The following is a 25,838-nucleotide window of genomic DNA, read 5'->3' on the forward strand; positions in this document are numbered from 1 at the left end:
GTTTATCGCAGGACATTGAATTTAGTTCCCTGTGCTATACAGTAGGCTCTTGTCCACCCAGAAAAATATATATCTTTGCATGAAGCTTTTTCATTCCACAAAACAGCTTGTCATCTTGATATTAACAGCCAATGATACTAGTTCCATATTCTTGCCTCTTAGAACTTGAAGGGGGGATTCATATTGCCAGGTCTAAATTGGTAGTTCTCAAATCCCAGAAGTTAGATTCAAAACTTTATCAAGAAAGTTTAACAAGGCATGAAACATCTTTAGGTCAGAATGAAAGACATATACATCGATATCGGCTGCACTTTCCCACCATTTTGAAACAGTCTTCCTGCCATTCTCAATGACGATTATATTCCCGCTTCTCGGAGCTTCTGCTCTGCTCACTCAAAACGGTTAATTTATCCTGTTACAGATTGTTTAGTGTGGGTTGTCAAGACCTATAAAGAGCTTGTGAGTTTACTCTTCCTGCAAGCTAACAAGTCAGCCTACCAGAGTTTCATGGATGCTGACAGACCACACAAAAGTCCAAGTCCGAGACGGAAGATTTTATGACTCACAGTAACAGCAGCAGGCAGAATACCAGCATTTTCTTGCACTGCTTCCCAGAGCCCTAGTAGCCACAGGGCAATGGGAGAAGGGTGAGGTCACACCCGCACATGGAATGGGCTGCATTACAGGAGAGGAAACTTCAGCTTAGGGAGCCCAAATCTTTTAGAACGGGCATAAACTTGACTCTGCTCTGGTCACTCTACAAATGACTTTGACATCCTGTAGAATTAAAAAAATAAACAGACTTCACTTGTCTAAGATAGGAAATCCAGGACCCCAGTACAAAAGGGGTAATAGCTCAAGTCATCACCATCATCAATACCATCCAAATTGGATTAAGATTTATGGACTTGGTTGGGGGAGCAAATAATATAATTTGGCATATTAAAAATATTTGTCTAGGGAAGTCCCTGGCGGTCCGGTGGTTAGGGCTCGGCACTTCCACGGCAGGGGTTCAATCCTTGATCAGGGAACTAAGATCTCCCAAGCCACGTGGTGCGACCAAAAAAAAAAAAAACTGTATTCAAAAAAATTCTCGGTCTATTTTTAGAGATTCATAATCCTGCGTGTATGGGTGGGAGTGGATGGGGAGAGGCAGAGGAAGCAAATTTTGGTTCAATCCCTGGTCAGGGAACAAAGATCCCACAAGCCTCACGGCACGGCCAAAAAACAAGAGTTTTTCCATATCATATTTCTGCGGCAATTTAGTGCCTAGAGAAGTTTTTGCACTCTTTATCATGTGCCACTCTGAACTACTGCCATACAGGTTCATCTCTTAATCTGGCCCTAATCACTACCATCACGGTGAACAGGAGCTATCTACTGAGTATTTATTATATCTTTGGTGCTCTGTTAAGCGCTGATCTAAGAAAGGTAGGGAGGTAGGAAGGGAATCGATATTTTGTGTCAGGTGCTGCGCTAGTACACAGTTTCCCTTAGTCATCACAGCTCTAACTAAGGCCCAGAAGGGCAAGTAACTTAAATGATGGTAATAAGTGACAGAACCGGGTTCAAAATTTTGACATCAAAATCCATGGTGAGTTCAGAAAATTCACCTTGGAATTCAAGAACATTGTAACTCAGGGAAGAGCTCTGTGCAATGAAAGAATAGTACTAATGTATGTTGAATATTAAATGTGATTATAGACAATTACAGGACAATTTCCCTAGTTAGAACGATTACTGCCATAGTCTAGGGTAGTAGTTAGGTCTCTCACCCACTGCTCCGTGTACGCAAGTGGACCAAGAATGGTTTTCTGAGGAAGGTTTAGCAGAGTGCATAGGTGGGTAACATTTGTTTAGGGATTTGACTCGGATGCTCACTTTAATTTTCACCAGAGGAATTTAAACTCAAATCTTACATTTCTACTACCTTGCTTTTTACTTCAGAGAAAAAGCATAAGTCCTCAGACTAGAACTTCCTCAACCTCTTTGAGCTCCCCATCCCAAACTGTATCTGGCATTTGCACCCCTTTTTTAAAAATTGAAGTATCGTTGATTTACAATGTTGTGTTAATTTCTGCCATATAGCAAAGCGATCAGTTATACACACATAGACATTCTTTTTTGTATTCTTTTCCCTTATGGTTTATCACAGGATATTGAATATAGCTCCCTGTGCTATACAGTAGGACCTTGTTGTCCATCCATTCTATATATAATAGTTTGCATCTGCTAACCCCAAACTCCCAACCCATCCCTCCCCCACCGCCCTCCCTCCTGGCAACCACAAGTCTGTCCTCTATATCTGTGAGTCTGTTTCTGTTTCATAAATAGGTTCATTTGTGTCATGTTTTAGATTCCACATATAAGTGATATCATGCGATATTTGTCTTTCTCTGTCTGACTTACTTCTCTTAGTGTGATAATCTCTAGGTCCATCCATGTTGCTGCAAATGGCGTTATTTCATTCTTTTTTATGGCTGAGTAGTATTCCATTGTGTGTGTGTGTGTGTGTACCACATCTTCTTGATCCACTCACCTGTTGATGGACATTTAGGTTGCTTCCGTGTCTTGGCTACTGTGAATAGTCTGCACTCATTCTTGACTCCTTGCCCCTGCTCACGTTGAAGAGATGCCCTCCCCCATCTAGAGCTGATATCTACACCCAGCACCCTCTTTCCTCTTCCAGTCCAGCTCCATCAAGTATCCTTTCTCAGATGGTGTCTTTAACCTTTAAGTCTCTACCAGCTCTTTCCTATCAGCATTTAAACTTGAACCAGGCTTTGCCTCCTTAAATGACTCTTCCTTTATCCTGTATATATTTTTCTGTGTAATATGTTATTTCCTTCCTTCACAGCCAAGCTTCTGTGAAGAACTGTCTGTATTCATGGTCTTTGCTTCCTATTTCCCATTAAAATGTCGACCCACCACAATCACTACAACAAAGTAAAATGGGCCAAAATTGGTGCCTCAGTTTTCTCATCTCTAAAATAAGGATAATAACAATACCCACCTCAGGACTGTGGAGATTAAATGGATTATTATATATAAAGACCTTAGGACAGTGCCTGGCACATAATACGCCCTGGAAGTGTTACCTATCATTACTAATATTATAATCGTTTCTTAATTACACAGCTGCAAGCGTAAGGATAAGAAAAAGAGAACCCTCACTGTTTTGCCCAACTAAACAACAGCTACAGCTATTGGAAAGCGAATTTTTTAAGGACACATTCCAGTAAATGGCTTAATAGGCTGTAAACTCCATTTATGCATGTCTCTTATTCTTTGTTCTGTTCCCAGAGCTCGGCACAAGGTCTGGCATAGAGCAAATACTCAACATCCATCTATCTTCTATCATCTGTCCATCTAATATTTATCTATCTTAATGGATAGGCACTGGATAACAAACAGTAATAGAATTATTCTACCTCCAAAAAGAACTGGATATATCTGCCGGCTCGCTTTATTCTAAAAATTCGTTTAAATTTAGTATACTTTTTTCGTTTATTCAGAATCAACCATAAACTACACCCACAGCCAGCCAGAGGCTTTTAACCCAAGAATGAACAAAAAGGCCCGTTTGCTCAGTAAGTGTTCTGTTAATACTTTAAAAAAAAATACATGCTGCTAGTTCTACCCAATAAAAACAAATGGAAATTTATGAGAGGGAAGAAAAGAAAATCCCCAGTTACCTCCCGGTCTCCTAGGAGACGTGGTCTGACGTCAGTGAGCGGGGCGGGGGGCGGTCGCACGCCCTGCTGCGCATGCCCGCCGGCTCCCCGGCCGAGGGCGGGCGCAATGCGCATGCTCGCGCCCGGGTCAGCGGGTTAGCGTCTCTGACTGGCTGCGGGGCCGAGGCCGCGCAGTAAATGGCGACGCTGGCGGGAAAGTTGAGTGGCTGTTGCGCCGAGCCTCCGGGGCGATGTGTAGTGACTTCCATAGGTCTGAGTCTGGGACGGAGGTGAGAGCTGCCGAGGTGGGAGCTAGGGAGACGAGAACAGGGCCATGGGCGGGCGAGGGAGCCCCGAGGGCGCGGGAGGCCGGGGCGCCCCGGGGAGGAGGAGGCGCGCGGGGCCCGGACGCCGGCGAGCCTAGAGCCCCGCCCCCCAAACCTGTGTCCCCGGAGCCGGCCCCCGAGACCGCTAGCATTACGGGCCAAACCTGTAATGCGTGAACCAGTCAGACATGGTACGGTGTGCAGGAGAGGCTAGGAAAAAGCAGGGGATCGCCAGGCGGAGTGCTCATAGACTTTTCTAGAACAGTGGTATCTGAGTAGGTGGCTCCACCTGTTGCCTCTGTTCTGTACATCTTTTGCTTAGGGCCTTCAGCCTCGCTATCGCAGCTTACATTTCCAGCCTGAGCATCCAGGGCCACACAAGCCATGTGGTGTCTGCAAAGATTTATTCAGGAATTCAGCCAGCAAGTATCAAGCACTTATTACGTGTTAACCGCTGATTAAAAAACGCAAGAAACAGCTTCTGCTTTTGCAGGACAAGTAAGGGAGGCTGCCTACAAATTACAGGACGGTTGGTAAATCGTGCCGTCCAGTCGAGGGGCGGGCAGCCTGGAAGACTAACTGGGAGGAGGAGGGGACAGCTGAGGTTTTTAGGGACCTTTGGATGGTCGGTGGCTTGGCAAGGAGGGGGTGGCATTCGGGGCAGGGAGTTGGAAGTATGTGGGTTCTGCCTTGAGCAAGGGCGTCACTGATTTAGGGGAACTGCAAGTGGTTCTCTGTAGACGGACAAAGCTAGTGGGGAAACTGTGTTGGGAAGTAAGCAGAGGCAGAGGCAGGTTATGGAGGATCTTTTATACAGAGGAGGGAGGGGAAGCGATACCTTCTTAAACGACCAACAGGCTCTTTCTGTGAAGGACTAGAGTAGATAGTCTATATTTAGGCTTTGTGGGCCATTCGGTCTCGGTCACAGCTCTTCAGCTCTGCTGTTCTAATGTGGAGGCAGCCAGAGGTGTGTAAACAAACGAGCATGGCTGTGTGCCAGTAAACCTTTTATTTTTTAAACTTCAGGATTTGGCCCACCGGCCATAGTTTGCCAACCCTTGGGCCTTCAGAGTAGAGGTGCTGCTCCCTGTAAGAACTGCTACAGTTACAACCTTACTGATTGAAATGATAATTTGAAACGCAGGTTAAACTCAGATGACTTTTGCAATCAGAACAAGCCTAACATCCAAAAAATGAGAGCCCAGTGCAGTCGACGCACTGAACAAAGAATTTAGCATCATATCGTTTGCCTGCCACGGCCGTCTGGAGATCCTAAGCAAGATTAGCTCACTCATATTACTGTGGAGTACAGTGGGGTGGAGGGGAGAAGATTAGGGAGCTGGGCAGTTGGTGCCGCTTCATTCTTTTTCCTCTTTGTCATCAAAACCAACTAAGCAGCCCTCTTTTCCCTTAAGTGCTGGGCTCTGTATGGCCATGGCTTAATTTCTTTGGATTCTATTGTCTTTCTTTGTACATCAGTCTACTAGATGGATCCTCCCTGGAGGCATTGTGTTGAGGAAGATATCTGAGGTCACAAATTATCCCAAGAAGCTGAAATAAACTACTTAATTTTTTTTTATTTTTAAAAAATATTTATTTATTTATCATTTTATATATTTATTTTGGCTGCGCCAGGTCTTAGTTGCGGCATGCGGGATCTTTAGTTGTGGCGTGTGGACTCAGTTGTGGCATGCATGCAGGATCTAGTTCCCTGACCAGGAATCGAACCCAGGCCCCCCTGCATTGGGAGCGTGGAGTCTTACCCACTGGACCACCAGGGTAGTCCTGAAATAAACTACTTTAAATTTTTAATTCACAAGAATAACCACCTTATAAAATAGCTAACCTTTCCCACATCTTGTGAGTAGTAGGGAAGAGACATTTCATACATGTCTTCCAAGAAAACAGTCGCAAAGAATTATTTTCCTTTAACAGATTCTAGGGATGCAATTTAGGGTAGGCCAGATAGCTGAGTGGAAAACTTATATAAGGAGCCCTTGGTTTAAAGACACACATTGGAATGCAATTTACAGTAGAATAATCTGTTCTTTACCTTACTTTTGCACAGTAACAATGGCATTTTTTACTTTTACATTCCTCTGACAGTATTAGAAAAGATTTTGGCAGTATTTTGGTATCATCCACCAAATGGCTTCGTTTGCGCATCCTTGTTAAGTAGTGGTGTCCTAAAGCGGTCCGCAGCCTTTTGGGCACCGAGGACCGGTTTCGTGGAAGACAGTTTGTCCATGGGTGGGGGTAGGGGTGTTGGTTCAGGTGGTAATGCAAGCGTTGGGAAGCAGCAGATGAAGCTTCGCTCCCCCGCCGCTCACCTGCTGCTAACAGGCCTCGGGCCCAAACCCCTCCGAGGCCCGGGGGTTGGGGACCCCTGGTGTACTTTACATTTTCTCAAAAATGCTGAAAATGCCTCGCGTTTAAAAGTAATCAATGGATAGATTCAAAGTGTCCAGTTTTGGTTGTCGTGCACAACATACTGTTTCCTCTCTTTAACCTTATTATGATAGTTTATATTAAAGTAGTACATGCTTATGACGGAAAATTCCAGTAGTGCTGAGATGAAAAGTAGGAGACTTCTCCATCCCAATTATCATTTCTCAGGGTGGATTTTTACACATTTTCCCATTTCTAATGGCATCATTTTGGGGGCTGAGATAGAGAACCCTGGACCATGGCTGTAGTCTTGGCTCAGCCGGGAGCAAGCTGGATGATTTTGGATGTTATTAAACCTTGGCTTCTACCTTTGTAAAAGGAGGGCGGTAGATGATGATTTCTCAGTTGTCTTTCAGCTGTACTCTTAGGAGGTGGGTCCCTATATTTCTATGTGTCCTTTCACCTAAGCACAGTATTCCCTGCACGGTAAACACTTGATAACTATTTATTAATAATAATGACTGGTTTTCTTTTTTTTAAATTTATTCTTTGGCCACACCGTGCGGCTTCTGGGATCTTAGTTCCCCGACCAGGGATTGACTCCACGCCCATGGCAGTGAAAGTGCAGAGTCCTGACCACTGGACCACCAGAGAATTCCCTGGTTTTCTTTTCTTAGAAAAGGTTCAGGGTGGCCTTTTTGCCAGAGGCAAATATTAAATAAGAAAATATTTAGCATTTAATAATATTCTGGTCTCGCATGGTAGACTTAGAACAACATCTGTCCCCGTCTCTCTTTGCTTCCCTTCTTACCCAGAATAGAATCAGTGCTCCATCATTACCGTTCCTCCATTATAAGTACTTTCAACTTCCCTGTCCCTTTCAATCCTAACCTACTTTCCTAACTGCGGTTAAACCCAGCTGTCTACTTTCACTGTCTACCCACTCAGCTGAATATTGCTAAAGAAAATCACAACCAGGCCGACTGATTTCATTTTAAATTTGTAACCATCAACTTCAAGTGGACTCCCAGTCCACTTGTGTTTTTCTAGAAAGTAATTCACTTTCTCCCTACAAAACACCTGTCATCAAATCCAACCTTACGCCTGAATTCCAGACACACGTGTTCTAGTATCTTCTTGACATACCCACATGAATGTCTCATAGGCATCCCAGACTTAACATGCTCATCATGATTGACTCCTGGATGCAGAGAAAACATGAAAAAAATTTTAATATGCCCTACACTGCAGTCTTGGTTTACCACCACACATGTACACCCAGCCCCAACCTGCTTCCTCCCAGGCCTTCCCTATCTTGTCAAACGGTGAATTTGTTCTACCTGTCGCTCAAGCCAAAAACTAAGTCATTCTTGAATCCTCTTTTCCTCTCATATCAGCCCACATCCATTCGCACATCCTGTTTTCTCTGCCTTCAATATATATCATGGATTTGACCATGTTTCACTGCTTTTTACTGCAGCCATTCCTATTCCTAGGAACTGTCACCTGCTTGATCACAGTAACCTTCTAACTCGGCTCTGCTCCACCCTGTTCACACTTATTCTAACATATTTTCCACATAGTATCCAGGGTGATCCATTCAAAATGTAAGCAGACTCTACTGTTCAAAGTTTTCCAGAGGCTCCTGTATCATTTATAGTAATATCCAGAATCCTGTTTCCTCCACTGATGCATGATTTGCAGATCGTATGATTTGCCCTTCATTCCCGCCTCGGATCTCTTCTCCTGCCTTTCTGATCTCCTCTTCCACTCTCCCTCACTCTTCTTCAGACACACTGTTGTCTTTGCTATTCCCTGAATGTGCCAAGTGTGCTTCAGCCTCAGGGCCTTTGCAGTGCCTTCAGAAATTGACACGGTTCGCCTCTTCACTTGCTTCATGTTTCTTAGAGGAGAAGCTTTTCCATCCAGTATAAGGAGGTCCTTCCTACTGTTAATCTTTATTCCTTTACTCTGTTTCTTTTTCTTCGTTACACTTACCACATCTGACATCTTATATTGTTTATATGTTGTCTTCCTCCCCACCTCCCACCCCTGCCAATGAAGGGTGGTGACTGCTCTCTGTTGGGATTACTCCTTTAAGTCTTAGTGTTTAGAACAATATTTAGCCCACAGTAGGTGCTCAATAATTGTTTAATGATAAATTTCATGCCTTCCCTTCTCTTCCTTCTCCTTTCTGCCTTGCCTCATGTGTCATTGAGAAAACAAACAAAAAAAATCACAGGAACTCCCTTATTTTTTCCTGTTGTCTGTTACTGATTTCTAGTTTGTTTCCATTATAGTCAAACATACTCTGTATGACTTCAGTTCTTTTATGATTGTTGAGGTTTGTTTTATGGCCCAGGGTGTGATCTAGCTTGATGAACGTTCCATGGGCACTTGAAAAAAAATGTACACTCAGCTATTGTTGGGTCAAATGTTCTGTGTATATGAATTAGATCCTGTTGGTTGTGTTGTTCAGATCTTCTAGTAAGTCTTTTGGTTTCTGAGAAGTGGGTGTTGAAGTCCCAGCTAGTGAGTTTGTCTGTTTCTCCTTTCAGCTGTATGAGTTTTGCTTCGTGTATTTTGGGATGTGTCTGATACGTACACATTTAGGATCACATGTCTTCCTAGTGGATTGATCCTTTTATCATTATGTAGTGTCCCTCTTTGTCTCTAGTAATTTTCTTTGCTCTGAAGTCTACTTTATCGGGTAGTAATATAGCAATTCCTGGTTTTTCATCAAGTCTGTATTGATAAAAAGGACATGTACTGATTTTCTCTGAATTCCTTCCTGTAAAGTAGAATATTTTTGCTTCTAAGAAAGGGCAGGTTCTCCACTTGTGATATGAATTCCATCCACCCCACTCCACTCCCTCAAGGACATCACTCCTGCAGGTATCCCCACTTTTTCTGTCTTCTGCATCTGCAGTCTTCTTTCTACCAATCACTTCTATCAGTATCCTAACATAAAGCAGTCCACACGAAACAAACCAGAAGACTCCCTACACACCAGCCCCTACCAGCCCCATTCCCTTCCTCCTCTGTAGAGCCCTCCTCCCTTGTGCTCTGGCCTGAGCCTACTTTTCTCTCGTTCACTCTTCAGCCCACTGTTGTCTGGCTTCTGTCTCCGTATCCCACCAAAAGTGCTCTTGTCAGGGTTACCGTCGAACTTCATGTTGCCAAATGCTCATTTCTGAGCGCCCCTCCGCCTACACGAGAAACAGCACAATATGCACTTCCTGCAGGCAAGCTGTCAGGGCCCAGGACGGGGCCAATCAATGTGTGTCTAGTTCCTGCTCTCAAATTAACCCATTAGGAAAACCTCTTCTTCCCTGGGGAAGAGAGAACAGGAGGATGGGAGCATACACCAGAGGTATTCTCCAGTAGAGGTCCTCACATACAAGGGAGGTGGGGGAGGGGTAAGTGTCCTTCCAGTGTTAAGCTTCTGCAGTTTTGAGTCTGTGCTTTATTGTCTCTTTCTGGGATCTTGCATATAGTTGATGATTCTGTCTAAATGACATTTTGAAGCATAGTCTGATATAACTTCCTAGTGAAATCTTAACTATGCATTTAATGAAATTACTAACTGGTAGGATGTCATAAATTTAAAATTTAGTCCTTATAAATTCTGCTAGAAGTGAATGTTTCTTAGGTACATGTAGTAATTTTTGCTTGACTTTTTATATATCTATTTTTCCTTCGTATAGGATGATTGCTTTTTTTTTTTTTTTTTTTTTTTTTTTTTTTTTGCCGTACGCGGGCCTCTCACTGTTGTGGCCTCTGCCGTTGCGGAGCACAGGCTCCGGACGCGCAGGCTCAGCGGCCATGGCTCAGGGGCCCAGCCGCTCCGCGGCATGTGGGATCTTCCTGGACCGGGGCACGAACCCGCGTCCCCTGCATCGGCAGGCGGACTCTCAATCACTGCGCCACCAGGGAAGCCCCGGGTGATTGCTTTTTAAAAAATATTAGTTGTAAAGGCAGCAGCTCTTTGGGGCCTATACTTAGAAACAATGGAATTTTTATGATTTAGTATTCGAGTAACAATTGTCTTTTCCATATAGTTTAGACGAAAGCTTTATTAAGAGCCAGGCCAGTACTCTGCCCTGAAGGGCGACTGAATTTTCTAAGTGGCAGAGGAGCCTAATTTCACAAGTGAAAAAGAATTAGTCCGTGAATTTAAGGGACTACCATGGTAAGGGCCCAATTTTGCACTGATCACATACATGTTAACATAGCTGCTGCTTTCCCTTGCCATCCTACACATTCCAACTCCTCTCTTACTTTCTGTATGTTATAGTTAACACAGATTTGCCTGGAGTGAATTTCCTCTGTATGTATGTAATAAAACTACTGAGAATTGTATTCAGTTTGTAGTGGAAATCCAGACCTGTTATAGGGCGGGGGTGGGAATATTTGGTTTAGAGTGTTTGCTTCTTTAGGTAGACTTTTATACTTAACTGGTTTGAAACCTTGCTGCTGGGGTCCATCTGTAAACAGATTTAATCACAAAAGGTCAGGGGAAATGAGCCTTTATCCAAATGACAATTACATACACATGTTTGCCTTAATGTCATTCATTTCTGGTTAATTTGATCTTTAAGCTCTCCTTCCTGCTCTAGTGTAAGCTTTTCCATAACCAAATGATGTTTTAAAACATCTGTATGGTACGTGTTCTACTTAACAGGCATTGAAGCTATATGATTGTCTATAAAACAGACTTCTGTTAATGAGTGTTAAGAACTTTGATGAAAGCTGTAAGAATACTCAAGGACTTTTGTTTAGTAGAAGTTTGCATAGATTGTCCAAACATGTGAAAATCTATGTAGTTGGAGGTTCTTTTTACTCTCCATCCTCCCCCAATTCTACCTACCTGTGACCTGTTTACCTTCAACTTAATAGGTAGCTACTAAGTTTCTGCCAAATGTAAAGCATTTTGGAATTGGTGGTGAGCCAGTTCCTTTCAAGCTCTTAGATCCAGATGAGGGAGACTGGTAGGTAATGTGTTCCTAAGTATAGGAGTGGCTTCATGGAAGGAGCTGGCCCTGAGGAATGTGTAGAATTTTCATTCTTTCAATAGTCTAGGCCTTAGAGCATTTAATTGAGAGAATAGGGAAAGGACATTGCTCTATCAATGTATATTTTGTACGTGCCTGAAAGAACTACATGCTAAATCTCTCTTTCAGAGTTAAAGTTGCCTCTCACACAGATTAGAATCGACTGTCCCTTTTTTGTGCCTTCACAGAGCCCCATGTTATTTCTATTGATATTATAGCACCTACCATACTTTATCGTACTTTTTAAACCTTTGACTCTCCCTCATTAAATTCTTTGAGGATAGGAACTGTGTCTGTTGTATCTATGTAAGTAAGGTGTTGTATCTATGCACCTTACTCAGTTCCTGGAATACACTTGACTTGCTTGAAATTTTTACCAAATAATATCTGTATAATTGACTATTACCCCTTTTGCAGACCGTATACTAGCTCCAGTATTGATGTTGCTGTTGAAAACATTTGGGGTTCCTTGTGGTGTTAGAGGGAGTGCTAAGAGAGATGGTCGAGAGAGACCAGATAATTGCCTAGACAGGACCTCAGATTGGTTTGATCTTCGGCAGAGTAGGTCCAAAAACTGTCATCCCTGTACTCAGATTTTTTCAGACTCAGTGATACTGATTCTGAGGCTGTGTAGCACAGGGGAAGAATTCCAGGCTTGGGGAGCCAGAGATCTCAGTTAAATCCCAACTCTGGCGTCTACTAGTTTTCTCATCTGAAAAATAGAATGATAACAAATAGAGTTAATGTGATAATTAAAGAGATAATGTATATAAATTATGTACCACAGCAAGTACAAATAGTAGCTATTATTAGTTAGCTATTGTTATGATAATAAAACCTGGCAGATACTGATTTACAAACCAAATGCCAAATCTATTAATTTACAATATTAGTGAACTGCCAAATAGAGTAAAATTGTTGTGTCCACTGTGTATTCTTTCCCAGTTAGGAAATTTGCGCTCAGAAAGGTTGCTTAGAGAATCAAGAGAAATAGTTGAATTATCTTAATAGCTACCATCACCCTGCTTTGTTTGCCTGATGCGTTAATCTTCCCTAAAAGGATTAAACTCTCATGTCAAACAGAACTTACTTTGGTTCCCTTTACCCTGGCTTCATTTACTCTTTGCCCTTCTGAAACTCTAGATTGATTCTACCTTGCTTCTTTCAGCTTATTCCTCAAATCTGGACAACATCGTTCATTTTAGTTTACATAATGGTCAGGTTAATGCCAAATTTTTAGGATATTTTCTGCTTAGGTTTGTAAGATATCTCATCCCATCAAGTGACTTCTATAAATTGTTAATATTATCTCTTTTTGTCAGAGTTAATCTATTTCCAAATTCTGGGAGGTACTTTCACTTCCTCTGTATTCGGTATACTCTGCTTTTGGCATTGTAAAACACTGTTTGGAAATTTCTCATTGATAGGTAGTTTTCATCCTTTGAAAATGAATTTGACTTTTTAGTAATAGTGGAAAGTCAGATGCAAATCGGCAAAGTCAGCCAGTTTGATAAGAGGAGTAATACCATTTTTATCTAAGAGTCCTGTCAATAAAATTCTAATCCTTTTCTGAATTCTGTCTTACAAGGAATTCTCCAGAGGAGGATTCTAAAATATCTTGAGCAGTGACAGTAAGGGTAAACGGTTGGAGTAACTTCTCACTTTAATCATTCTGATGAGGATGTTGGTCATTTGTATACATGCTTTTAAAAACATTTTATAGTCATTTCATGTGTTCCATCTTGTCCACGAAAGTTTCTCTGTCTTCTTCTTTTGGACCCTCAACCTTCTAACCCAGTGGTTCTCATACTTTTTGGCTTGAGGACTGAGTTACAGCATAATAAATGGTTCAGTATTCGTATGTCGTACAAAATGGTCACCACAGCCGTTCCGGTTAACGTCCATAACCAAAAGGTTGTTGTTTATGTGGGTTATATCTGTCAGTGAAATGGAGAAATTTAAAATACTTGAGTGATTTCACCAATGCTTTAAGTATTGGGATGCTGTCAAGCTCACGGTAGTGGATAAAAGTTTTCCAAAATTCAAATTTTATCATTGGCAACAAATACTGTCAGTTTCCTTAAAGTGACCAGCTGACTTTCTTTGTTTTCAGTAAAACGTCTGCCAAATAACAAAGTCTGTGTAATCCTAATTTGTCTGTCAGTCATTCTTTCAAATAAAAGGGTGTTTTATGAAAAAGTATGCAGCTCAGGTAATCACACAAGTGCTTTTCCTAGAGAAAAACCATTGTATTTCAGTTCGGAGCAAAAGTGCTTTCCTTGTCTGTGTGTGAACTTGGGGGAAGTCCCCAAGACTGCCTTCACTTCAGACACCAACTGCAGAGTTCCAGGTTCTCGTGACCTCACTCATTCTGACATTAATTGCATGTTTGGGGGTCCCCAAGACCACCTTCAGGTTTAGTGATTTGCTGGAAGGACTTACAGAATACGCTGAAAGCTTAGTCATGGTTATAGTTTACTACAGCAAAAGGATACAGATTAAAATCAGCCCAGGGAAGAGACATAATGGGGCAAAATCCAGAATTCCAAATATGGAGCTTCCAATTGTCCTGTCCTAGTGGAGTGTGGACAGTGCTGACTGTCCCCAGCAACAGTGGGGGACAGTATGCCAACCAGGGAAGCTCCCCTGAACTTTGGTGTCCAGAGTGTTTATGCGGCTTTGTCATGTAGACATGGTCAGCCCCCCAACCAGCTGGCCTCTGTGTCCAGCCACTGTGCAGAGGTTGAGCTGACCCAAAGCCCTCACCTTTAGGTGAAGATACTTGTGAGACTATCTGGTGTGGCTCAGGGCCCCCAGGTAAACAAAGACACTTTTATCAGCAGGATTTTCCAAGAGGCTTAGAGATTATCTCCCAGGAGCCAAGGGCAAAGGCCAGACCTCTCTTTGGTCAAGGTTAAATTCTTTCCTACTAATATGTTTCCCGCGTCATCACAGGGAATATTTTCAACAGTACTCAAAGGTTATGATTTAATATGGAGTCAATACTTATTTACTGCCACATCAAAAACATTCTTATGCAAAAATAGTTTCGCTTGCTTCTTTGTTCTTCTGTGAGTGGTGAAGAGTACCGTGTGCACTAATATGGTTTGATGCCACTGCCTTGATTGAGCTGGGTGCCAGCAGTGTTACCCACCTTTGCTGCTGCACCATCAGTGCAAGTGTCAGCATAGTGAGAAAAACAAATAATGTCTTAATATTTATGAAAATAATTGACCACAGGTTTGCCCTCAGAAGCTCTGTTCTAACTCAAAGCACTCGAGTGTAGTTAGCAGTCTTTAGCTTGTTTTGTGATAAAATCTCATCTCCTAGAGGACCTAACTGCAGGTTCTTTGAGGGTAGCTTAATTATCTTCATTTCTGTAGTCTCCATTTTACCTGCCATAGTGCTTTGTACATAGTAGACATTCAGTAAATATTTGCCAAATTAATATATAGAACCTTTTCATCACTGCAGGAACTCTTTCAAAAACTTTTGCTTCTGTTTAAAAGAAAAAAAAAAAACCCACAAAGGATGACTGCTTTTCTTCGTTTGTGATACGGGTTTTTGTTGTTTAGAAGGGTTGTCAAATCTGTACTGTTTCCTTAGAACCTTGAGAATCAACTTTGGTTATATTTCCCACGTTGACATTTCAGTCTGTCTTGGAATTTTGCTTCCTGTAGTTCTAGCTCCTTCTGTCTTGGTACAGGCACTTCTCCAGGTTAGTGTGATGAACTTGAGCCTTTTCTCCGCATCTGGCTTTGCTCTCAAATCCATCCCCTCGGTAGCCACCAAGATGATCTGTTTGAAATGCAGATAATAATAGCTTATGCTTACTCTGTGCCAGGCACTCTCGGAACACACTGAATCCTCAACAGTCTTGTGAGGGAAATAGTTTGTTTTGCTCACTTTACTGATGAGAAACCTCAGGCCCAAAGACCTAGCTGTCTACTCTTAACTGTTCTAGATTGCTTCTAAAACCCCTTGCTCTTATCTACAAGCCAAAGAGCAAACTCCTAAAGGTGACATCCAAGACCCTTTGTGATCTGACTTCTGTTCTTTTAGGACTTCATTATCTCCTTCCAGTTTCGTGCCACAAGCTCTAGCAATTCAAATCTGCTTATAGTTTACCCACACACTGTGCTGATGTCCCATCTGCCAGGTATGCCTGCTTGTGCCCTGTTCACGAATTGACAAATTCACTGGGAGCTTCTCAGGGAAGTTCTTCTCCACCTTTCTCTCTGTCCCCCCCGCCTTCCCTCCCCTACATAAGGAGCTGGCGATATAATGGGCAGACAGATTAAAAGCTGATACCTGATAACAAGTGTGGTGAGCAGAGTGAGAAAGATAATTATAATGAGTAAGGAAGGTAAATACTTTGCAATTAGCAGTTTGGTGCTGTGTCCCAAAGACCCTATCAGCTTCTTTGAGGGCAGGGACTCATTTTATACCAACTGTATATGGTACATTAACAAAAAATAAAGTATTTTCTGAATAAATGAACACAACTTTTCTCCTAAACTGTATTTTCTATTTCATAATTTCCTTCAGATCCTCAAAATGATGAAAAGCCTCTTACAGACTTTTGGAAAATTGAATAAATATCGATTTCTAGGATTTTATATTTTTAAACAATGAATTTTCCTTCTCTTTTTTTTTCCCTTTCGCAAGCTCCTTGCCCGACTGGAAGGTAGAAGTTCCTTGAAAGAAATAGAACCACATCTGTTTGCTGATGAAGATTCACCTGTGCATGGTAAAAACACAATCTCAAGCCAAAATATAGTGTCATAAATTAAGTTTTATAAAACAAGTTTTTCCCCCACGTATGTTCATATACATACACACACTTCTAGCAACAGCCTATATAGGTTACACTGTGAAATTAAAAACTGAGAAAGATGATGATGAGACACTTTTTTTTTTTTTTTTATGAGACACTTTTAAGCCTTCATTATCTGTGTCAGATGAGATGGGGTTTGGTTTATTTGCAGTTAAGTCTTCAGTATGAAAACCTCTTTTATCCCAGCACAGTATTTAATGGGAGTTTTGTTATTTATTTTTATTCTTTACAAGTTTGAGAATCACGGGAAAGTCCTTCGGTACTTGGTAGCTCTGTTAATATTTTTGCGATAGGGAGAATAATACCCACTTGTTTTACTGGCCCCTCTACACTAGGGAGAACTAGAAAGAAGGTAGTGTGCTTAGGTGGTTTTCTTCTTTTTTAATATAACAGCCTTAAAGAGATACAGTTCACCCATTTAAGTGTACAATTTGCACACTTAGGCATCTGTCGGCACAATCAATTCTAGAACATTTTCTTCACCCCAAAAAGAAACCGTTGCCTATTACTAGTCACTACCCATTTCCTTTCACATCCCTTAGCTCTAGGCAACCACTAATCTACTTTCTGCCTCTATAGATTTGCCTTTTCTGGACATTTCATGTAATTGGAATCATACAGTATGTGGTGTTTTGTCACTGACTCTTTCCACTTTGCTTAATATTTTCAAGATTTGTCATATTGTAGCATGCATCAGTAGTTCATTCCTTTTTATTGAATAATAATATTCTATTGTACCCATTCATCAGTTGGTGTGTACATTTGGGTTGTTTCTACTTTTTGGTTGTTATGACTAATGCTGCTATGATCATTTTGTGTACGAGTTTTTCTGTGGAGAAATGTTTTCAGTTTCCTTGGATAATACCTCTGAGAGGGACTGCTAGGTTGTATGGTAACTCTGTGTTTAACCTTTGGCAAAATTGCCAGACTGTTTTCCAAAGTAGCTGCTTGGGAATTGCCACATTTTACTTGCCACTATCAGTGAAGTGTATAATGGTTCCAGTGGTTCCAGTGAAGTGTATAATGGTTCCAATTTCCCCACTTCCTGCAAACATGTTACTGTCTGTCTTTTTGATTATAGCCTTCCTAGTGAGTATGAAGTGATACCTCATTGTGGTTTTGATTTACATTTCGCTGACGGTTAATGGTGTTAAGCATCTTTTACCACAATAAAAAAACAAAACGTCCTTCTTTGACTCTAATAACAATTTTTGCCTTAAAGTATACCTTGTCTGATAATAGGCTAGCCACTTCAGCTCTCTTTTGGTTACTGTTTGGTTACTATCAGCCTTGTGACATGAGATGTAAAGTGTGCCCATTGTAAACAACCTATAGTTGGATCGTGTTTTTTTATTCCATTTTGTCAATCTGCCTTTTGTCTGGACAGTTTAATCCATTTATTACTATTATTAGTTAAGATAGGGTTTATGACTGCCATTTTGCTATCTGTTTTATATGTGTCTTACGTCTTTCGTTTCTCTATTCATCCTTTACTGTCTTCTTTTGTGTTAAATAGATATTTTCTAGTGTAGCATTTTAATTCCTTGTCATTATTTTTACTTTTTTTTTCTTTGAGTTATTTACCTCGTGATTGCCCTGAGGATTACAATTACCATCTTAATTTATAACAATCTGGTTTGGATTAAATACCATCTTAATTTCAATATTTTATAAAAAACTTTGCTACCGTGTAGCTCCATTCCTGTCCCCTTCCTTTGTGCTTTTAAATTACATATTTATATACGGTATGCCTTAAACACACTTAAAATTTTGCTTAGTTAAAATCATTAAAATTACTTAATGCAGTTGTTTCTTAAATCAGATGAACAAATAATTAAAAATATAAAAATAATTTAATAATTATTTAATAATTTAATAATCTTAAATCAGATGAAAAAATAATTAAAAATATAAAACACTTATACTGTCTTTTATATTTACCTATGTAGTCCTATGTTCTTTATTAACTCATTTGGATTTGTTACTGTCTACTGCTGTCCTTTCATGCAGCCTGAAGGACTCCTTTTAGTATTTCCTATAGAGCATATCTGTTAGATAAAAAAAAATTCTAAACTATCAATAATAAATGACAAATTTTGATCAAACATGTTAGACAAAAGATTGAACTCTTTTTATTCTATCAGAAAGGATATTATTAAGTTGAACCTTACGAAACTGACATTAAAACATAGGTTCGAGGACTTCCTTGGTGGCGCAGTGGTTAAGAATCCTCCTGCCAATGCAGGGGACACGGGTTCAAACCCTGGTCCGGGAAGATCCCACATGCCATAGAGCAACTAAGCCCGTGTGCCACAACTACTGAGCCTGTGCTCTAGAGCCCGAGAGCCACAACTACTGAGCCCACGTGCCGCAACTACTGAAGCCTGTGCGCCTAGAGCCTGTGCTCCCCAACAAAGAGAAGCCACCGCAATGAGAAGCTTGCGCACCGCAATGAAGACCCAGTGCAGCCAAAAATAATAAAATGAAAACAAAAAAAAAATAGGTTTGAAGCACAGCTTATACATTTGAATATTACATTTATAGAAACTTTAAAAACACCATTATGTTCAGTCACTAACAAAAAAGTTTACTTAAAACTATGATAGCTCTTAGAGCTATAAAACTGGTTAGATGAATATTCATGGGAGCAACAGCATACATAAGACTGGGATTATAAGAGTAATTTATCAACAACAGCAGTTTATCAGAAACTGTTATAGGGAAGCTCAAGTTGAAGCTGTAAGCGATTTAGCTGTTACAGGGGTCTCTAATGCTGTTGTAAAACATATTTTTAATACTTTTTTGGGATAGTACTTATTCAGTACCATATACAGACTCATTACCTCTTCAGTACTATAATGATTGTACTCTACAAATTCAACATATTTGTTATACAATTAGTAGGTTGGTACCTAGATGGTGTATTTTTTTGGCTTTTCTTTCTTTTACTTATTTTGAAGGCTCTTTAAATTCGTAAACTTACTCCGACAATCTGTTACCCAAACCCCTTACTCATTCTATTTGTGAGAGTAACTATCAAGGCCAAACCATCCAGATTTTCTGATTTAGTTTAATTTGTCTAATGTCAAACTGTAGAGGTGATTTTTTGGGGGGTTTTTTGGGGGGATTGTTTCCTTTAACTACCAGTTGTAATATGCAGTAGTTTGCCTGGACTAGGGTGAGATTTTTTTAACAGCTCACAGAAACTTACGAGATAGTGATTCAGATGCAGTTAAAAGGACCGTGTCCCCTCTACAGAACATAATGTTTGAATATTATTATTATTATTATTACTTTTTTGGCTGCATTGGGTCTTCATTGCTGTTAAGCGGGCTTTCTCTAGTTGCAGCGAGTGGGATCTACTCTTTGTTGCAGTGCACTGGCTTCTTATTGCGGTGGCTTCTTTTGTTGCGGAGCACAGGCTCTTAAGTACGTGGGCTTCAGTAGTTGCGGTGCAAGGGCTCAGTAGTTGTGGCTCGAGGGCTCTAGAGCACAGGCTCAGTAGTTGTAGCTCACAGCCTTAGTTGCTCTGCAGCATGTGGGGTCTTCTGGGACCAGGAATCAAACCCGTGTCCCCTGCATTGGCAGGCAGATTCTTAACCACTGCGCCACCAGGGAGGTCCCTGAATATTATTTTTGATCTTATGATTAGATAGTAAATGTTTATAAAAATCAGTGAAATTGATTTCAGTTCATCATTAAACATATTTGCAGGGAATCTAGTTCAAGAAGTTAATGATAATATTCATGTGTAATTTCCAAGTTTGCAGATTTTACTTACCCAGTTGTTATAAATGACCTTTCCCCCCACTTTGCTAGTAATCTGTAAAAGGATAGGAGGGTTTCTATCTACCTAATAATCTCTTAGCCAGCCTTAAGCTTTGCCTCAGTTTAACTTGTGCTGAACCAAGGCTCTAAGGAGTCCATATTTACACCACACCAGCTAGTCCCTCGTTAACACATGGATTTAGAAAGCCTTGTTAAACCATGTAGGAAAGCCTTTCTCTTTTGTGTTACGATGAAAAATGTTCACGAGCACCACCCCTCTCTCCAAGAAAATACTTGGCAAACTTTTCATTTTTTCCCGTTCTAAGAATCCAGAAAATATCCAGAGATATCTCAGTTACCCTCTGACCAATATCAAGTATTTCTAGCTCTCTGTGGAGTCCCTCCTCTTTTACTTCAGAATATGTTACATTTCTCTTAGCTTAATTTATCTTCATTTGACTCTCCAGCCACATGGAACTGCTACTGAATTTTTTACTTTTTAAATGAGCCTAAACCATTGTGTTCTTTTCTAGTCCCTGATGTGTCCCTACCTTCCCCCACTCTGATTTCTCTCCTTGCTCTTACTCTAGAGGCAGTGACTGCTCCCTGTGCTGCCTTTTCAGCTTATTGACTTCTTTTTTTTTAAATAATAGACTTTAAAAAAATATTTATTTATTCGTTTTTGGCTGTGTTGGGTCTTAGTTTCAGGACGTGGGAGCTTTCATTGCAGCGTGCAGGCTCTTTGTTTTGGCGCGCAGGCTTCTCTCTAGTGGCACACGGGCTCCGTAGTTACAGCACACAGGCTCTAGAGGGCGCGGGCTTAGTTGCCCCGCGGCATGTGGGATCTTAGTTCCCCGACCAGGGCTCGAACCCGTGTCCCCTTCATTGGAAGGTGGATTCTTACCCACTGGACCGCCGGGGAAGTCCCTCAGCCTATCTGCTGAGTATCTGAGTCTTCAAAGTTTGGTTCATAAAATGTTTACATTAATGCGCTTTTGCAGGCTGCACATTTACCGCTATGCGGTTACTATCCAGGGCCAGTTTAGTGATGGGTTTCCTACCCTCCCCTGCCATGTCTTTATTTTTAGGACTTTTCTGCTGCATTTAGTATTATTTAGTACTATTTCTACTAAATTTCTGTTTTATCTGTCTTTATGCTGACTTCTCTAACTGTGGATCTATCCAAAGAATTGAGTTTTGGCCCTCTATCTTAGTTTTAGGTTCACTCCCACCCCCCAAAGAGTTTTCTCTTCTCTATTTCTGTGTAACTTATTCCTAGATTGCTATATCCAGCCTCTTATTACTGTTGTGAATCTTAAATCGTAGTGGCTGTAGGGTATATTTATTTGTGACACCTAGAGATACATCTTAACTTACCATTTTGAAAGCTAAATTTTTTTTTTTGAAAGCTAAATTCTTGTTAGGATATTTACATGATTATGTGAATTAAAAATCTCTGCTGGGCTTCCCTGGTGGCGCAGTGGTTGAGAGTCCGCCTGCTGATGCAGGGGACACGGGTTCATGCCCCGGTCCGGGAAGATCCCACATGCCGCGGAGCGGCTGGGCCCATGGGCCATGGCCGCTGAGCCTGCGTGTCCGGAGCCTGTGCTCCGCAATGGGAGAGGCCACAACAGTGAGAGGCCCACGTACCGCAAAAAAAAGAAAAAAAAAATCTCTGCTCCGCTTATGTGTTTTTTTGTACACAGCACTTCCAAGCCTGTCTCTGAGAACTTTTAAATCACTACCTTAGGTTTAACCCTTACCTTCTAAGTGAAGGAGGCTGAAGACTTGATAGAAATGAAGTGTCAGCACAGTCGGGCCCAGGGGCAGCTGGCCTTCACACCTGCCGACTCTGCTAACCAACGCCCACATCCCCACCTGTAACTCCCTACCACACCTGCTCCCTTTCAAAATGCCATGTTCCAAAATTGACTTTCTTCACCAAATGAGAACTTACGTTTTCATTATTTAGATTTCTTCTAAGAAATTCTTAAGAAGAAAGTAACCTGATGAAATGCATTCAAAAGATACCGTACTTTGTGCTGGGGATAGTGTATTCAAGTCCCCACCTTAAAGTAGTGAACAAGAAATAGAATCAGTCAAGCAAATCATCAAAAATGATATAGCATGTTAAGTGTGATGACAGAAGATGATACAGTTTGCTCTTCCCACCTCAGAGTGTTGTTACTAGGATCCAGCGAGATACGCAGCCGTCCCTTTTCATTTGGAAAGCGCTATAAAAAGGTTGGTTACTGCTTCTCAGCCTCTTAGGCTGCCTTTCCTGGGGAAAGGAGAGAAGGTGCTTGTGTGTGGCCTGCTTGTCGGTCTCCGCGTCGTGTTTCTGCGTGGTCCTCCGTGTCCTCCAAACCACTTTCAGGTTAATCTTGCTAAGCTGTGTTTTCAGCTTTCCTTCACTATCATTAATATTGGTTCGGTGTTAATGTTTCTTCATCTAGTGAGTATAGCTTATTCTCTTTCTATAATAGAGGGCGGTAAAAGATTTTTATTTGGGGGCAGGGAGGATTTCCACTTAGCTCATCAGTTATATAGTAGGAGAGAGTAAGTGGAACATCTGGATTGAATATAGTTTTAGTCACTGTGTTAACTTTTAATAAGGGCATCCATGAACAATTGTTAATATGAAAATAGTTTTACTCCTTGAGGCTGGAATCTTGGGGGCAGGGGTTTGGGGGAGTCTTTAATTAAAATTTTGAATTGCAGATTGTATATAAGATTATAGTGGAAATTGGCTGAAGTTTTATACTACCTTAAATATGGTATGGTGACAGATTGCTAGGTTTCTTACACATTATTTGTGAATGTTCCAACATACAATGGTTTGTTAGGAATAGCAGGAAATAAAGTAACTGGATTCTCAGATCGACTTGTAGTTTGTTTAGGGCCTAATAATCTGCATTTTTAACATAGTGTTTCCATTTATGTAGTTCAGCCATAAATTAAGTGGCAAACAGGGACTTCCCTGGTGGTCCAGTGGTAAAGAATCCGCCTTCCAATGCAGGGGACGCGGGTTTGATCCCTGGTCGGGGAACTAAGATCCCACATGCCGCAGGACAACTAAGCCCGCGTGCCACAGCTACAGAGCCCACATGCCCTAGAGCCTGTGCGGCACAACTAGAGAAGAGAAAACCCACACGCCACAACTAGAGAAAAGCCCATGCGCCACAACGAAGAGCCCGCATGCCACAACTAAGACCCCATGCAACCTAAAATAAATAAATAAATAATAAATAAATCTTTAAAAAACTAATTAAATGTCAAGCAAACAAGAATTGGAAGGCCACTGTTTAGAGTGGATTTTGAAAAGCTCTGGAGGCTGGACAGTTTCCCCAGGTGTTTTATTTTACCTGTGCTGTCCTCAATGAAAGAGAGTTATTGGAAACTATATAGAAAGAGATTTGGGGTCTTCAAAGTTTAGAGTAGTTGACTTTGATTTATAATGCTAGGAAAATAATTCACAGTGCAGATGTCATTTCAGCAAGACAGTATCAAGCGATACTCATATAGCAAAGGGTAACTGAAGGCAGTTTGGAAACGTGCAGGGGTGTTTTCACCTGAGGGATGCAGTTGGCCCTTAGGGCCTGAAAGCTGTGGGTCCTTACTGCCTTGTATGTGTGAAACTGTACCATCAAGAACTGTTCCACCCATAATGCCAGCAATTTTGAGAAGCCCTAGTTAGGGACTGTTTCACTTGCACGTAGCAGAAGTCCAGCCAAGTGGCTTATTTTTCTCGCACAGGTATGGAGGCAGGCTGGTGTGCGAGGTTCCTTATTGTCATCCACGTCCTGGGTGCCTCCTGTCTTCCTGCCCCACCCTCTTTAGGGTCTGCCCTCCTCAGTGTATACCTGTCATCTTCGCTGTCATCTCAGAGGAGGGAGCGGCAGAGCAGACAGAAGTGGTGCCTGTGTGAGGACAGCACAACTTGGAAACCCCAACAGACATCCACCTGTGTCTCATTGGCTACAGCTGTGCTGCCTGCTGGCCTCTCGTTGTAAGGAAAACTGAAAAGAATCGTTTTTAAGCTGGGCACATTGCTTTCCCCCCAAACTGGGGTTTTATACTTAAGGAAAAATGAGAAACTGGATATGGGATAACTAACTACCAGAAATGGTGTGTGCAGTAGTCAGTAGCTTTTAAAAGACCCTAGATCTGTGGCACTTCATTCTTAGTGCTGTAATGTCACCAATTTAAGTGTGAGTGTATGTGGACCCCTCACCAGGAGATTCCCTTAGGCCCATTTCAACCATGTCATTTTGTTTTTCAAATTTTCTTTGTGCTAATTAATAGCCAACACCTTTCTCAGAGGTGAAATTTAGTGATTTACTTTTTATTTCCTTATTTATTTGTATTTGCTTATACAAATCCGTTTTGGCAAATGGATTTAGATTTTCTTTCAAAAGGAAAAAATTTCAGTAAATGTCTTTTTAAACATTTTTGCACACTTTTCATTTTGTAGGCTGTCATTATTGTAGGCTATCAAATGCTGCTGCATTTTGACTGACATTTTTAAATTTTACACAGGTGATATTCTTGAATTTCATGGCCCAGAAGGAACAGGAAAAACAGAAATGCTTTATCATTTAACAGCACGGTGTATACTTCCGAAATCGGAAGGCGGACTGGAAGTAGAAGTCTTGTTTATTGACACAGATTACCACTTTGATATACTTCGGCTTGTTACAATTCTTGAGCACAGACTATCCGAAAGTTCTGAAGAAATAATCAAATACTGCCTTGGGAGGTTTTTTTTGGTGCACTGCAGCAGTAGCACCCAGTTACTCCTCACACTGTACTCGCTAGAAACCATGTTCTGTAGCCACCCCTCCCTCTGCCTTTTGATTTTAGATAGCCTGTCAGCTTTTTATTGGATAGACCGTGTCAATGGAGGAGAAAGTGTTCACTTACAGGAGTCCACTCTGAAGAAATGTTCCCAACTCTTAGAGAAGCTGGTAAATGAGTATCGGTTGGCTCTTTTTGCAACAACACAAAGTATAATGCAGAAAACCTCAAGCTCAGCAGAAGGGCCTTCTTGTGCCTTTAATCGCCAGAGTGATGTGGATGTAGACTATAGACCCTATCTGTGTAAGGCGTGGCAACAAGTGGTAAAGCACAGAATCTTTTTCTCCAAACAAGATGATTCCAAAACGAGCAACCAGTTTTCTTTAGTTTCACGTCATTTAAAAAGTAACAACTTAAAAAAGCATTTTTTTATTATTGGAGAAAGTGGTGTTGAGTTTTGTTGATATGTATCATAAGATAGTCTTTTTGTAGGATATTATGCAAATTTTAAAACGTCTTTAATAGGCCAAAAGGGTTTGATTCTAAAGTTCTTAAACTCTAAGGGAATTTAACATAACCGTGTTTCTATACAGAATGGATTTCTTAAACTAGTACAGTAGAACCTTAGACTCTTCTTCCCTAGGTTGTTGAAGATTATTCAAAGTGATAATAACAATTAAGCTATATTAAGTTGTTTTAAGACTAAGTAAATAAGATATACATTTCAGTCCAAATAAAGTGGAATATTCTAACTTTGTGTCACATTTCTGGAATTCAGTTAAATACTTGTTTAGGAAAGTTGAAATGCATTTCTGATTTTTCATATGTAACTCCTTTAAGAAGCTGTAAATTTGGAAAATGTTTCTGTAGAGCTGTTATTTCTGTAAAGAGGATGAAAACAAGGAGCCTACCCAATCTGCCTTTCACACCAAAGACGATGGAAAGTCAGAGCACTTTGATCTGTTTTACTGAATTCAAAGATGGAGCTGCATTA

At 41.0% G+C, this 25,838-nt stretch overlaps 1 protein-coding gene across 1 annotated transcript; it reads left to right on the plus strand.

Moving 5' to 3' along the window:
* Positions 1-3,910: 3,910 nt before the first annotated feature.
* Positions 3,911-25,589, plus strand: XRCC2 (X-ray repair cross complementing 2). Its single transcript, XM_082662306.1, has 3 exons — positions 3,911-3,964; positions 16,111-16,192; positions 24,587-25,589. Exons 1-3 carry the CDS (start codon positions 3,926-3,928, stop codon positions 25,306-25,308), a joined length of 843 nt encoding a protein of 280 aa, XP_082518432.1. The 5' UTR covers positions 3,911-3,925; the 3' UTR covers positions 25,309-25,589.
* The last annotated feature ends 249 nt before the right edge of the window (positions 25,590-25,838 follow it).

This window comes from Grampus griseus, assembly GCF_964374135.1.
Source record: "Grampus griseus genome assembly, chromosome: 9".
Taxonomy (NCBI): Eukaryota; Metazoa; Chordata; class Mammalia; order Artiodactyla; family Delphinidae; genus Grampus; species Grampus griseus.

Excerpts from the sequence above, each read along its gene's own strand:
- XRCC2 (XM_082662306.1), top strand. The coding sequence starts at position 3,926 with ATGTGTAGTGACTTCCATAGGTCTGAGTCTGGGACGGAG. Across the intron at positions 3,965-16,110 it reads GGTCTGAGTCTGGGACGGAG|CTCCTTGCCCGACTGGAAGG; the intron begins GTGAGAGCTGCC and ends CCCTTTCGCAAG. Across the intron at positions 16,193-24,586 it reads TGAAGATTCACCTGTGCATG|GTGATATTCTTGAATTTCAT; the intron begins GTAAAAACACAA and ends AATTTTACACAG.